Source organism: Galeopterus variegatus, unplaced genomic scaffold (assembly GCF_000696425.1).
Source record: "Galeopterus variegatus unplaced genomic scaffold, G_variegatus-3.0.2 Scaffold2362, whole genome shotgun sequence".
Lineage (NCBI taxonomy): Eukaryota > Metazoa > Chordata > Mammalia > Dermoptera > Cynocephalidae > Galeopterus > Galeopterus variegatus.
Genome location: NW_007728473.1, coordinates 390,698 through 406,120, shown reverse-complemented (window position 1 = coordinate 406,120; position 15,423 = coordinate 390,698). Strand labels below are relative to the sequence as shown.

At 37.4% G+C, this 15,423-nt stretch overlaps 1 protein-coding gene across 1 annotated transcript in view; it reads left to right on the top strand.

The window, feature by feature from the left end:
• Positions 1 to 15,423, top strand: part of ABCC9 (ATP-binding cassette, sub-family C (CFTR/MRP), member 9) — a 133,175-nt gene that overhangs the window by 85,283 nt on the left and 32,469 nt on the right. Inside the window, exons 23-28 of the mRNA XM_008581481.1 lie at positions 2,632 to 2,728; positions 5,056 to 5,285; positions 5,952 to 6,100; positions 6,315 to 6,384; positions 8,695 to 8,852; positions 13,219 to 13,311. Of these exons, the coding sequence (XP_008579703.1) occupies positions 2,632 to 2,728; positions 5,056 to 5,285; positions 5,952 to 6,100; positions 6,315 to 6,384; positions 8,695 to 8,852; positions 13,219 to 13,311 (797 nt within the window). The remainder of the gene's footprint in view (positions 1 to 2,631; positions 2,729 to 5,055; positions 5,286 to 5,951; positions 6,101 to 6,314; positions 6,385 to 8,694; positions 8,853 to 13,218; positions 13,312 to 15,423) is intronic.

Below are 15,423 nucleotides of genomic sequence, written 5' to 3'. Positions count from 1 at the left end.
CACCTGCCCAGAATCCTCTTCTGGGCATAGAGAAAGATTCTTGCCAGGTAACGAAATGCAGGCACCTGAATTCATCTGGAGCCAGAGAGAATCACACTGTGGAGAACAAGACTACTAGAATACCTTGGGGATGTTTCTGTAGAAAGAGCTTTCTTTTTAGGTTGTTATATGGCAGGACAGGGTGTTTACCAATCAACCAAGGCCAGTGTTGCCTCCTAGGGGACATCCGGAGACCTTTTTAAAAAAATTTTTATTTTACTTCTCAATATATATTGTAGTTGATTTTCATGCCCCTTTACCTAGTCCCCTCCACCTCCACCCCTCCCCCTACATCATATCTGTTCACTTCACTTAAAAAGTTCAAGGAATTTTTGTGATTGTTGTGTCCCCCCCCCACCCTTTGTTTGCGTGTTTGTTTATTTGTTTGTTTGTTTGTTTATTGCCACGGTTGGAGCAGGGCTACTAGCATCTAGTGGTAGGAGACAGGGATGCTGATCACTGTTCTGCAGCGCACGGGGCAGACCCCCCAACAATGAGTTATTCAGCTCAAATGTCAATATCACCAAGGTTGAGAAAGCCTGGCCTCGGGCCAGGACAGATGAAGCATGTGCAGAAGGAAGGTGAAATCAAGAACACCCAAAACCTCCCAGTGCAGGGCTTTAGAAAGAACTGTCAGTTTCAGGATTAAAGGGTAAATAGGAAAGAATATGTTAAGGAGATAGTAATGAAAACTACAAAGAAGGAGAAAGAGGTAACATTTTCACCTGATTTAAATATTACAAATTGAGCATCCCTAATCCCAAAATCCAAAATCCGAAATGCTCCAATGAGCATTTCCTTTGAGTATGACCTTTGAGTGTCATATCAGCACTCAAAAAGTTTCAAATTTTGGAGCATTTCAGATTTCAGATTTTCTGATTAGGGATGCTCTACCGGTAACTATATAATCTTAATATTCCAAAATTGGGAAAAATCCGAAATCACTTCCAGTTCCAGGCATTTTGGATAAGGGATACCCAATCACTAAAAAATTCTAGCTTGGATAGTGTTAACCATTATTTTCATAATGTTACTAAGCAAAATAAACTAGTATCATTTGACTTTCTCTACTCCTCCCTCCCACCCTCACCTTGGCCTGGCCCCGTAAAAATTTATTGGATAAATGAAACTAAATTTGTATTTACTTAATCCAAATACCAACACAATTTAAAATATCTAACCTATAATAAGCTTAATGTGCACATTTACTCTTAAGAAAAATTGCTTTAAAAGTTTTTTTTTTAAATGTTTCTGAGGTGTTAAATCTTTTGCTCACACAGCATGGGGAGTTGAACCAGAACCAAAACTACTTTGCAGTGTTCAGGTATATTTCATTCCATTACTGATACACAAAGGATAGAGATCCTCTTTAATTCTGAGTTTTATCTAGCCTCATTTTCAAATGTTGTTTTTCGTATCAGAACGCAAAATAAGGCTAATGACAAATTGTCTCTGTAAAAATGGTATTTAGGAGACGTTTTCATTTTTACTCTTTTTAATCAAGAATCTGGAACTAACAGAGCCTTCTAGAATAGCAAGTCTCCTAAAGCACACGTTTTATGAGACCAAAAAGAAGAAAAACACAAGGTTACTACTTAGGTACTGATCACTACAGGTTTATTGGTTTATTTACTGTGAAGTTTTGGGGGTATTTTGGGGGGGAAAGGGTATTGGTATATACACGAGACCCCTACTACCATAAATTCCATAACTTTGTGGGTCAGTTGTTTGGAACTCAGAATGAATTTCCCCAAAGAAACAGGGTGATGGTTAGTTTTCTAGACTGGCCTGAAAAACCCGATTTAACCAATAATGTAACTGAACTGATATTACTCCTTCAGTTCTGAGGTGGGAGGAGCTGGGGTGCTGGAAGCCAGGGCATGGGGAAGAGGAAATACTTCTCCCTTTCTTGGGCACAGGGCAAATCTGTAGCAACCCTCAAGAATTTGCAGGTTTTTTTCCTGGCACCTTTCCCTTCTCTTTCTGTATATTTCCTTCTCCTAGGGCTTTCTTGTGAACTGCAAGGCACCTGAGTACCCTCTGCCTATTTGCTTCAGAATTACCTACCTTCCTTCCTTCAGATTTTATTGAAGTCCCTTTCTTTTGTGCAGCTCCCTTAGTGAGAAGCTAAAGAAACTTATTCTGATTTAATACTTTATAATAGTGGACAACTGACAGCAGTTGACCCAATTTAGAACTATGTGCTTTTTAAAAAGAAGATATTTATTAACATAATTGAATCCTTAGAAAGATTACAGGGAGCATCTGAAAGTGATATAAAAATAAAATAAGTAGCAATGGTGGGAATATGCTTTAGGGAATATGCCCCTGCAGTCAGCTGCACCCCCTGGTTACTGTTTTCCCTGGCTTCTTTCTACCCTACACCTCTGAGCACTGAGCACTTTCTACAGATCTAAGGCATTGCCCCCATAGCTGCTCCTGTGACAGGAGCTGTGGATCTGCTGAGTGGGCAGAGAGCCCCTGAGACCAGTAAAAGTCACTAACCATTTGTATGTGTGGGTCATTCACGGGCAATTCAAAACCTTGTTATGGCTGGTAGCTCCTGAAATGATAGCATAATGTTTACTGTAGGATATGGAAGCTGACCAAACAACTTTAGAGAGAAAAACTCTCCGAAGAGCCATGTATTCAAGAGAGGCCAAAGCCCAAATGGAGGATGAAGACGAAGGTAAATCTTTTTTCTTGTATCTCAAACGTTTGGATGGGGAATGGGAGGAAAGGGCTTTACTTTGGCAAATGATGTTTGAGTGTCTCAATGAAGACTAGCAAGCCACTTTGCAGGGGAAGAAAAGTGAAAACAAATACATAACACTGAAAGTGAAAAGAAAAGGAATCAAGGAAAAAGGTGTGTGTAATCCATCGACAAGCAGCTTGAGGGGCTGTGCACAGTTTGTCTTACTATATTGGTGCTATGTATGTGTGAGAGAAAACTGAAAGGAAAAGGCAGTGAAGAGATCTAGACCCATTCTCAGAAAAATTCTAAATGCTAGTGAATGACCAAATCAAGTTATTAATAAAATTTCAATTCTTCAGAAATAAGAAATGTTCTCAAAACATAATGTTTTGAAACATCTGTATTTGGTTCATTTAGTACATCGTCATGAGGTTTTCATGACGGTATAGCAATGAAGGATAAGAAAATTAGAAAGCCATTTGTTTTCTTTCAGTTTGGGGGATCTAATAAAGTATACTGGGATAAAAAGATTTACTGGAAACTTGAAGAATGAGATAAAATAATTAAATTGCCTTGACATTTGTTTGTAAGATAAACCACCTCTGAAGTTCATAGAGTAAATGCATTAACTTCATTTTTTCCTATGTAATTTTTGCTTAAGACTGCATTTATACAAACCAGTTAAAAAGCAGAGAAAGTTATAATTTCAAGCCAAACACCACCAAAATGTGCCACCTTTACATTTCCGATGATTATTCAGTGTTTTAACAAATGTTCATTGTGTAAATAAATGAATGAATTTGCATTTCAAATTGTAAGACTAAAAATGTTCTTAAAGAACTTTTGATTCTGTAAGCAGACATCAACTTCTGCAATTCTAAAGCAATTATTTCTAATGTACTCCAAAAGTGGAGTTGTGCCCAGTTACTCTCTCCAGGGCTCTGGTGGGGATTCTACCACTGGGGATGCTGACTCTGCCCTGGGCTTGCTGTGTTATTTCATTTTCTCAGGTATACAATAAGATAATAGCACTTTTCTTACAGGCAAAAATGAGGTAATATATGTGAAAGAGCTCACTACGGTACATATTACCTACTAATATGCTCCAGGCCCTATCGGTACACCTGCTCAAGCCACTGGGAGGGGAAGAAGGGAAGTAGAGGGGACTTCCTTTCCCTTGAGGGACGTGGACTTGTGTGTATTGTTTCTACTTACTTACTATTGGCCAGTTCATTACATGAACAGATTAGGTGACAGAAAAGTGATGAAATGTTGTCTTTAGCTGTGCAGCCATGAGCAACTTGAAATTTCAATTAATATAGAAGCAGAGAATGGACATTGGGGAGACAGCTGGCAGTCTGCAAGTGTCCACCTCTTTGGTCATACGAATTTCTATTACTGTCCTTCTCACAGAGAACACACTCCTACCAAAGGGGACATATTCTGAGACCTAGTCGTTTACTGCATCCAGCTTAAATATCACGATTCTTAGCAATGATAAGTCTTTCCATCATATCCACATTTGGATCCCTGTAGTCTGATAACTTATAAGCTAAAGACAAGTTATCTATCCTTCCTACCCACAACCTAATCAGTATATACAGGATAACTGTAATGAAAACTGCTTTTGGAAAAGGAAAGAATGGGAAACACACAGCAGTCACTGGACCATACAAATGATCAAATTTTGCTGGTTAGGAAAGCAAAAATTCTGTGCCCTAGCAGTGGAGTACATTCTTAGGATAGCCCATCTTGGAGTTTCCAGATGGTTTAAACATCTGAGAGGAACTCCCTGCCCATTATCCTCAGTGGCCCCTGGTTTTGCCCTCTGGAAGGCTCCTCCTTGCCTACTCTCTTCCAATAGCATATCTGAAATGAGCCCCAGAGAGCATGAGTTATGTCCTCCTGGGCTAAGCACAAATTTCGGAGCCTATTTCCTCCTGGTACAGTTTTATAAATCCAGAAATTTATAGGTCAAAAAACGACTGATGTTTGCAGACATCTGCAACATGGTTGTATTGGCAACACAATTATTTCAAAAACTTAGTAAGCTTTGAGTCTATACTTCCAAGCAATTTGCAGTAAATCAGCAAATGATCTCAGCCAGACAAAGATTTTATGTTTATTTGGTCACTTATTCATTTATTCATTTTTTACCTATTTTCCAAAAAATGAAGACTTCTAAAAGCATTTAAAATTTCTGAGACTAATCCTTATATTTCCATAAATTTGTCAACACTTATATACATTTTTTGTGGGAAAATAAAAATTCTACCTACCTAGTGCCCATTTGAAGTTGACACAAATTCTTTTGTGTGTAGAGGAGGAAGAGGAGGAAGATGAAGATGATGATATGTCCACTGTAATGAGGCTCAGGACTAAAATGCCATGGAAAACCTGTTGGCGATACCTCACTTCTGGAGGATTCTTCTTGCTCTTCCTAATGATGTTCTCTAAGCTTTTGAAGCATTCAGTCATCGTAGCTATAGACTATTGGCTGGCCACATGGACGTCAGAGTACAATATAAACAATACTGGAAAAGCTGATCAGGTACAGTGGGTTCAGCTCTGTTTTTAAATCATCGTGGAAATGTTGAGATTAACAGTGATACTTTCTTACCTAGTTAGGTACTAATAGCCCACATGTCACAGGACTTCTGTAATGATTCAATAAAGTTAATAATTACAACAGGACCTGAAATAGAATAAACTGTCAGAAATGTTAAAAATGGAATCTATTACTGTTACTTTTATTTTTTAAAGTTTATTAAAAAAATTTAAAGATAATGTTTGGATTTGGATTCAAGGGAGTTTTATATATATATATATATGTTATACACATACATACGTGCACACAAACAGGACTTTTTGTTGTTATTCTGATGGTATTTGATTTTAACTACCTACATCAGTGTATTAGCTGCTGATTGTGAGATTAGAGATGGGAAGAATGAGCTCTACAATGCAGAAAGACAAGAATATGATCCAAACCTGAAAACAAGCTGTATCCCTTCATGTGCCCTCAAGAAAACCTTGGCCTGTGGGATTATAGTGGATACTGTCCTGGGTCTCCAAGAACTGCACCCCTTTAACTTCTAAGTGTATACAAAATAATGAAGTCAACAAACTTGTCTGACTTTCATGTCTGGTTTTCTAGTAAGAAACAAAACTCGATTGGTAATTTTTTTATGTGCTTTTCCTGTTGGTTGCTTTCTAGACCTTCTATGTGGCTGTATTTAGCATGCTTTGTGGAGCAGGTATTTTCCTTTGCCTTGTTACATCGCTCACTGTAGAATGGATGGGTCTCACAGCTGCTAAAAATCTTCACCACAATCTCCTCAATAAGATAATTCTTGGACCAATAAGGTAAAAAAGTAGTTATTTCCCACTCCCACATACAAAATTATAAAAACATGCATTTTAAATTTAAGTGAAATGTGTATGATTAAAGAATTTCTTCAGTCCTTAAGCAAATGAACAGGAGACCTTATCATGTTCATAACTCTAAGATGTCTATTAGCAGTACTCAGATTCCAGATAGATTAGTATTTTCTTACACTCCAGTCTGTTTATTGCCTAGGTTCTTTGATACCACACCCCTGGGACTGATTCTCAATCGCTTTTCAGCTGATACTAATATCATTGATCAGGTGAGTATCTGAGTTACTTCCAAGTTCAAAAATAAATTTCTCAGGTAAGCTAAATAACATTTTAAGATAAAGCACAGTTCCTATTAACGATAGAGAATTGCTAAAATTTAAATATAGGCCAATTTGCATTCATATCAATATTATAAATGCAAATGATTTCTAGAATAAAATCTTAAAGGAAAGCCTTAATTCAAACTAATTTGTGCTTGCAGAAGACGATGCTTAGAGAATCAGCATGAAATAAAGAGAAATAGCAAAGAATGATCCAACATTTAAACTTTTGATTATAAAAAGGACTGATTTTGATCAATGTTGTATATCCATTCACAGTGTGAAGTTATTCAAAGTTTAGTATCCCTCCAGTGTCTCTCAGAAGTGAAGCGTGGGATGCCAATCTCTCTTTGATGTCTTTTAGTTCTATTATGTTGCTTCTTGAAGTTTTAGATGTTGTGATATTTTAGAGAGTATTCTAAGAATGCCCAGATTAGTCTGAGATCCTTAGGGCTCCAGGAGTTTGACCTGAAATTAAAAACATCAAACTCTGAAACTGGATCACTCCAAGAGCAGAACCTTTAAGATGGCTGAGAAAGGAACCCATTAAATCCAGCCTTTCCCTTTTCTGACTTTCCAGGATGCCATTAGGAACACCTAAACTAACATCAGTTTAGAAAATGAATGCTTGATGCATGCAGCTGATTTAAAAGCATGTGAAGAAACCAGGTTTTTTTCACAGCATTGGTGTTAGGTCACACTGCACCTAAAACACTTCTAAGAAATACATATTGTAAAAGGAGAGACAAAATAGTCATTATTTAGAAGATAATACGATTTCTACCTAGAGAATTCAAAACAATTAGTAAAATAAAGAACCAATTAGAAAGTTCAGCAGAGTATCTGCACAAGACATATTGTATGAAAATCAGTAACTAAGCCAACTAAAAAATTTAGTGAAAGAGAAATGCCATTAGTAATAACAAAAAAACCCAATAAAAATAGAAATAAACCTAATATGAGGAAAAGATATCCCAGGAGTCCCCATTGTCCTAAAAATCCTGTATATAGAGAGAGAGAATTTTCCTATCGGATATCAAAAAAAAAGAAAATACCACAAAAATAAAGCACTCTGTTGATCATAGAAGGCAAGTAGATCAAAAAGAACATAATGGAGAAATCAAAAATACTAGCTATACAGAAATTTAACATAGGATAAATATGGCATCTTGGATCAGTATGGAAAGGATTAATTTTTCAATAAAGGTTATTAGGATGATTAGCTATCCACAAAGTACAAAACAAATATATATAGAATAAAGATGGCCATGTACCAACATAAAATCATGAAGTAAAATGTAGGAGAAGTTTTAGAATCTTGGGGTGAGACAGATCTTTCTAAGTAAGATACAGAACTCAGAAACAATAAGGAAAAAGGCCAACAAAAAAAAACTATATGAAATTTTAAACTTTTATTGAGCTAAAAGCACCAAAGACAAATTTAAAATATAATAGATAAGAAGGGAGAGAAACTGGCAAGAAATCTAAACGAAAGAAGATAAACATCATAATATATATAAAGCATCCGAAAATCAATAAGAGAAAGATAATCCAATCAAAAACATTCAAAGGATGCAAGCAGGCAATTACAGAAAATTAATTTAATTGTCTTATAGTAGAAGAATAGCTAAGTAAGTTTTTTTTTTAACATTATGTAGCCATTTAAAAGAAATAGATTTGTATACACTGACAAGATTTTATAAAAAGATTTGGTAAAAGATTTAGCCTATTCCGTTCAATAAAATTTAGAAAGGGCCGGCCCGGTGGCGCACTGGATAGTGCGCCGCTTGGGAAGCGCGGCGGCGCTCCCACCCGAGGGTTCGGATCCCACATACGGACCGGTTCCCGCTCACTGGCTGAGCGAGGCGCGGGGGCAACGCCGAGGGTTGCGATCCCGTTGCCGGTCCCCGGTCCGGTACGGGGGCAACACTGAGGGTTGCGATCCGTCGCCGGACACGGAAAAAGAAAAAAAAAAAAATTTAGAAAGCACATAGATGAATAAGATTTATACTATAGTGCCATTTATATAAAATACCAACAAAAAAAGGTAGATAAGTAGATAACAATATGTAGATAGATAAATAAACAGATAGACTAAGCTATGGAAAATGAATGAAGAATAGCTTACAATGAACATTTATATATGCTACTTTTGTAAATATATAACTTAACATTAATATAAAATGAATATTTTGTTGCATTGGAATCAAATTTTCCTTTGACTTAAAACATTTTCCTTTCAAACTACCTTCTTAATAGCACATCCCTCCGACGTTGGAATCTCTAACTCGGTCCACACTTCTCTGCCTGTCGGCCATCGGGATGATTTCTTATGCTACTCATGTGTTCCTGGTTGCTCTTGTGCCTCTTGGGGTTGCCTTTTATTTTATCCAGAAATACTTCCGAGTTGCCTCTAAGTAAGTAACACAGTGTTCTACTCGTTTCCAAAAGCCTATATATTTGATTTAGTGTGATCAACATTTGCTGTAGTGTTTTTTCAAGATAAGGTGTGAAATTTAGAAATGCAACCTATTTTTAACATGATGAAGCCTATCCTTATTATTATGATTCATTTGGAAATGTATTATAATTATTCCCATAATTTATTGTCTGGGCTTTTCAAAGCCCTAGATATGTCTTAACATGTGGATTGATCTATTAGGTTCTGAATCCACGGACTGCCAAATTTTTCATTCCATGGTCCTGTTTCTGAAAATAATATTGACTGCAAACTTACAAAATTAAGCATAGTTGCAAAGGGTAAGTGATTTAATATCATATATTCCACAAGAGGGAAAAAGGTTAAAAATTTTTAAATCTTTAAATAACATTGAGTGAAATAAAAGAAGTAAAAAGGGTTTAATAGATAAATCAGAGTGATGACTATAAAAATAGATAATCTTGAACATCTGACAAGAGTGCTGTAAATTTTAAGAGACTGGAAAATTCCAGATGGGATCATTTTACTTGCACTTGAGTATCCAGCCAAATAAATAAAAGGTAGCCATGAATTTTAAATTCTTCTATTAATGTAGGATTTGACAATTCCTGAGATGTTCAACAGCAATCAAATATAATGCCGGTTGTTTTTAAATTTCCAGTTTAACTTTGAAGCCCAGCTATAAATAGTACAGTAAATTTTATGCTATTGCAGGAATCACTTAACTTCCACAAACACTTATTAAGCACTTATTGTGTTGTAAATAACTGTTAAGCCGCATTGCAGATGAAGTGATCAATATGACAAGAACCTATTTTCAAAAAAGTTACAGTCTCTGGGGAAGATAAAACGTATAAGTAATTCTAATATGTGATTTAGGTGCTAGAATAAGAAGGCAGATATTGAGTTTATTCAGGAAGTAGAAACTATTTAATATAAGTACAGGGACAATGAAGGAAAATAGGGGAAGGTAAGAAAAAAGGGAAGGACTGTACTTGGGAACCTCTTCATAACAAAAAATATAGTTCTTTCTCCCTTGGAGCTATGAATTAGTGTTCTTCAAATGTCAGGGATCCAAAAAAATAAAGTGTTTTTTCACCCCCGGCTTCATCTTCTTTTCTTGTAGCAAATTCAGACCAAAAGGGAGAAGCTAGCAATCAAATTCACTCTTGCATGTCTTCTGGTTTTAGTACAGATACTGCTTGCTGGAGGTGGGGGGTGGGAGGGGGCAAAGAGGTTCAGAGCCATTTCCTGACTGCTGGCTGTTTCCAAATCTATCCTTGCCTTCTCGCCATTAATATCAAACAGTCCTATTTTACTTCAATCATGTATTCATTTGGGCATATTTTTTCCCTTTAGCAATACAAATTGAGTGCAAAGGTTAGGCAAATATTCCTAGTCCTTTACAAATTTGAATTGTGAATTTTGTTCATTATCAGTGAGAATAACCTATTAGCATTGGCAGTGACTAAAATATACAAGGGGATGATCATTTTTAAAGAATTACTGATGATAATGAGTGATATATCATTTGCAGAGCTACGGCTAGGGTCTGGAATCCTGCTCACAGTGCCAGTTGTCTAGCTCTTAACCCTGTTTGTGATGCCAATTGTAAAGCTAAGGCGACCATGCTAGTTGTTACGGCTCTTTTACCTGCCGGTAATTCTGCACCGACTGGGCTGATGGTTGAGCTAGGCCTGGGTCTGAAGCTCCCAGACCCATCAAGCCCATTCACATACTGGGTCACAAACCCTTCCCATGCCAGGCTGGGTCATCAGACCCTCCACGCCAGGCTGGGTCACCAGATCCCTTCATGCAGGTCTATGAGCTAGGCAACCTGCTAAAAGGTCCTTGGAGCCATAGGTTGGAAAGCATGGCTGCACAGGGCGGATGCCCGGGGCTGACACCCGCCTGCCTGCTTCACTGAAACTCTCTCTCTCTCTCTCTTTCTCTCTCTGCCTCCCTGCCTCTCTCTCTCTCTCTCTCTCTCTGTCTCTCTCTTCTCTCCTCTCTCCGCAGAACACAAGAATAGCAACAAAACTAAAAAGATACACTGGCGTGCACGCACACTAACTCCACACACACACACACACACACACACACACACACACACACGCGCACGCGCACACACACGCACACAATTTGCTTCATCACCCCCAACTGGACCCAAGGTGAGGGCCCTGACCAAACTATTCCATTTTCCCAACATCATTCTTGTTTGAAATTCTCTGAAAGCTAGCAAATATAACCACTGATGTTAAATCTCACAGACAAGAGGATCTTTCTGCACACAGAGGCTCTTTAGGACTCACCAATGTTAAAAAGCTCAGGCAATTTGGCAGACTGTTTTTGTATACACCAAAGAGAATTTAAATGGGGAATTAGCTACAGGAAGTGCCATGAAATTTGAATGCCTAAAATCAAAGATCTAATGCATAGTTATCTCTGTAAGTAAGTGTTTCTTTCTTACAAGAATACAAAATCAAGCTGTGCACTTGCCTTTTTGGTTTCACAAAATACAGTTCTATAAACACAGGTTCTTCCTTCCTAATTTTTTTCCCTCACTGCAAACCTCAGTGTAGTGGCCACCTGTTGCTTGTGTCAGAATTACAAATAGCCACTTCGTTTTATGTTTAAAAGTCAGACCCTTCACATGCCTTCATATTTATTCACCACTTTCCCTCCATCTTTCCGTCCACACACCCACCCCCCAGACCCACCCCGTGCAATTTATGAAGTGAGCGAATTCATTTCAGAAACTCCAAATTGAAAAGATGTTACATTTGTTTGTGGGACTACACAGGCATCCAAGAACAGCCCAAATTAATTGTTCCAGATTATGTAACTGTTTATCAGGTCAGTTGACTCTGGCAGGTGAATGTGCTTCTCTAATTCCCTCAACCCCAAAGACCTAGAGAAGGGCAGAAAAAAAAAGACTGAAAAGAAAAAAGAGAATGCTTTGAAATAAGTGGTATAATTCTTAGCCCATCATCTAGAAATGCTAGCTTATGTGATTTAAAGAAAAGTTGTCCTGAGTATGCATCTTTATGAAGAGGATTAGATTCAGGCATTTCCATTCATTGGATACTTTATATACCTGTGCCTATGTATGTGGGATTGAAACTGTTGTGGTCAAAGCCAATTTTTTTTTCTATTTTTTAAAAATTATGAATATTCATGAGATACAAACCTAATTGTCAAACCTTGTGCCCATGATGTGAGGGCCAGGTGCATACTGGCAGCATACCCCTTACCAGAAATTGCTTTTGTACCCCATGTCCCCCACCCAATTATCCCCCAACCTCCCCCCTCACTCCACTTTGTAGTACATATACACCACGGAATACTACTCTGCCATAAAAAAGAATGAAATATTCCCATTTGCAACAACATGGGTGAACCTGGAGAAACTTACGTTGAGCGAAATAAGGAAAGCCAAATTTATTGTCTTTTCTCTCCAAATCTCTTCATTCTGTGTTCCCCAACCCTGGTAAATAACACTATTTTTCAAGTCTGCTAAACTAGAAATAGCCAAGCCATATTTGGCTTTTGTTTACCCTGCTACAACTAATTGATTATTGCAACTTAGAATGCTATTTCTAGCAGACTAGCTCAAAATCCTCGCACCCTCGTTATTTTAAATCTTCCCAGCAACACACCAATTCAGAACTTTTTGAAAACCTACCTGGTAGGCTATCTTAACCGACCTCCCTTGTCCTTTCTTTTCATCCTTTGCATTGGCTCTCAAGTCATGTTGATAGAGCACAGCTCTGACCATTTTATTTCTAGTCTTCAGTGACTTTTCTCAGCCCATTAAGGATCCTGTGCCATCTAGTCCCACCCTTACAAGGCCATCTCCTTTCCATAGCCTTTTCAGACTATGGCACCCCCGGAGGCAGATTGAATTTGCCCGGTTCTTCAGACTCCTGTGCTTGCTCTCACTTTTCCCTTGGCTGGAATGCACTTCTTCCTGTCTATTTCACTGAAGCCATCATCATACTTAAGGTTTGGCCTAAATTCCACCTGCTCAAAGAAGGTACCACCCATTTTCTAGGTATGAATTAAGCACTCCTCTGTGTCCCTATAGCAGTTTTCTCTAGCTGTTACGCAAAACTGGTAGTTCTGGTACAACACGTTACATTCAGCCTGGACTAGTAGTCATTATGTCCCCATCTCTCTCTTCCTCTTTAGGTTGTAAACTATTAAAGCTTTTGTAAACTGAGTGCTAAGGGAAATTAGTTACAAAGACAAATACAAAGATAAAATAACCTTTATTTAGAATGAACACGGTGGTCATTGAGCTTAGATGCACTTGAAGTTATTTTTTCCCTTCTCTGTCCTAGGGACCTCCAGGAACTCGATGACAGTACCCAGCTCCCTCTGCTTTGCCACTTCTCAGAAACAGCCGAAGGACTCACCACCATTCGGGCCTTTAGGTGAGTAAACATGTTTTCATATTGCTGATGAGGCAATTACATCAACATAGGTTTACCTACAAATAGCTGATCATGGCTACCATTTTTTTGGATGCCCACTGTAAGCCTGACAGTGTACTAAACCAAGAATAACAAAAATGTGGTCATAAATGATCAGCGTTAGAGTTTAATCATCTGACATTTTAACAAGAATAAAGAAAGGATGGAGCAACACATTGGAAAGGTACTAGCTATGTGACTTAAACAAGGCGTTTAAATTCCCCAGTCTCAGTTTCCTCATCTGTGAAATGGAGCAAGAATAAAGAAAGGATGGAGCAACACATTGGAAAGGTACTAGCTATGTGACTTAAACAAGGTGTTTAAATTCCCCAGTCTCAGTTTCCTCATCTGTGAAATGGAGAAATCAATCTTGCTTATTAAGTTTGTTGAACTAATTGATATAATGCATATAAAGCATTAATCACAGAGACTATTAAAGCACCCTATAAACAAGTTACAATGAATGTATCAATAATAATAACCCTAACTAAAAGAATACTATTACACCAAAGTTATTTTAGAATTTAATCAGTGTTCTTCCATGCTTGTAAAGAATAATAACAGAAGCTTTTGGTCAGGAATGCTTTCTCAGCCCTCAAAATATTACCTAGCCTCGTTTTCCTGTTCAAGTAAAATCAGAAAAGAAGGTGGCATTACTGGATATTTCATTTACTCTAGAAAATTAACATTTTAAAGTGTCATATGTTTCTGCAACCTTAATTGCAAGTATGTATTTACTTTAATCAGAATTTTTTCTAACCTAAGAAATTTATTTTAAAAATATAGAATTGGGTCACAGAGCAGAGTATAAAGGCACAACCACCCACAACATTATGTGTCACAGAATTTCTATGTAAATGTATATAAGCTTCATACTGAAGCATTCATGTTTTCTGCACTGGTATGTTTTCCCATCATAGTGTGCAATGCCTTTTTTTGGAGTGTGAAAACTATGTGTTGGCATTGGATGTAGCTATTAAGGTAAAATTTATATGTTAATAGTAGCCATTAATGACCAGTGGTGTTAATAAATACACCATATTAAAGATTACTTTTTTCACCAAACAAGTTTTTTCAAGTTAATTTACTTAAGAAATATCCATTTGTGTATTGAGCATATATCAGGTACTACTCACGCTGTGGCTATAGAAAGACTAAAGAGACACGTTCTTTCATCTCCACCGCAGCTAAAGATGGCATGGTTTCCTGTGCCCTCCCTCCCCCACTGTGTTATCCTATTTATTTCCTTTGTGGTATTTATCTGAATATTTTAAATTACCCTGTTTTTTATTTGCGTGTTTATTTTCTGTCCCTTCTAACCAGAATGTAAGCCTTGTAAGAGCAGACCGTACTTTATTTTTTTCCACTGTTGTATCATCAATAGCTGGGGAGAATACCTGGCACTGAGTAACTGCTTGAGAATATAAACAGACTTAGTAGCTAGCATGGGTTCTGTCCTAAAGTGCTCACAGCCTAGTAAGAAAGAGGGTTTAGGGAAAAAAGATGGCAATACAACATAATCCATAGTCTAATGTATGCATTACAAGAAACAATTGCATCAGATAGGGAAGTACTCTGTCTCAAAGGAATAGGGAGGTAATTATTTAACAACAAATCTTTGGGGGATTTTTTGTTTTTTAAATTTATTTTTTATTTTAATTTATCAACATACTAGTATACAATGTGGCTGATTCTCATGTCCCTTTACCAATTCCTCCTTTTCCCTTCCCCTTCCCCAACTCCCATCAACATCATATCTGTTCACTTATCTTAACAGGTTCAAGGAATTATTGTGCTTGTTGTGTCTTCTCTCCCCTCCCCCATTATTTGTTAGTATATTTATTTATTTATTTTTATTAGCTCCCACATATAAGTGAGAACATGTGGCATTTCTCTTTCTGTGTCTGGCTTATTTCACTTAATATAATTTTCTCTAAGTCCATCCCTGTTGCTGCAAATGGTAGTATTTCATTCTTTTTCACAGCAGAGTAGTATCCTATTGCGTAGATATGCCACATTTCCTTATCCAGTCATCCAATGATGGGCATTTAGGCTGGTTCCAACTCTTGGCTA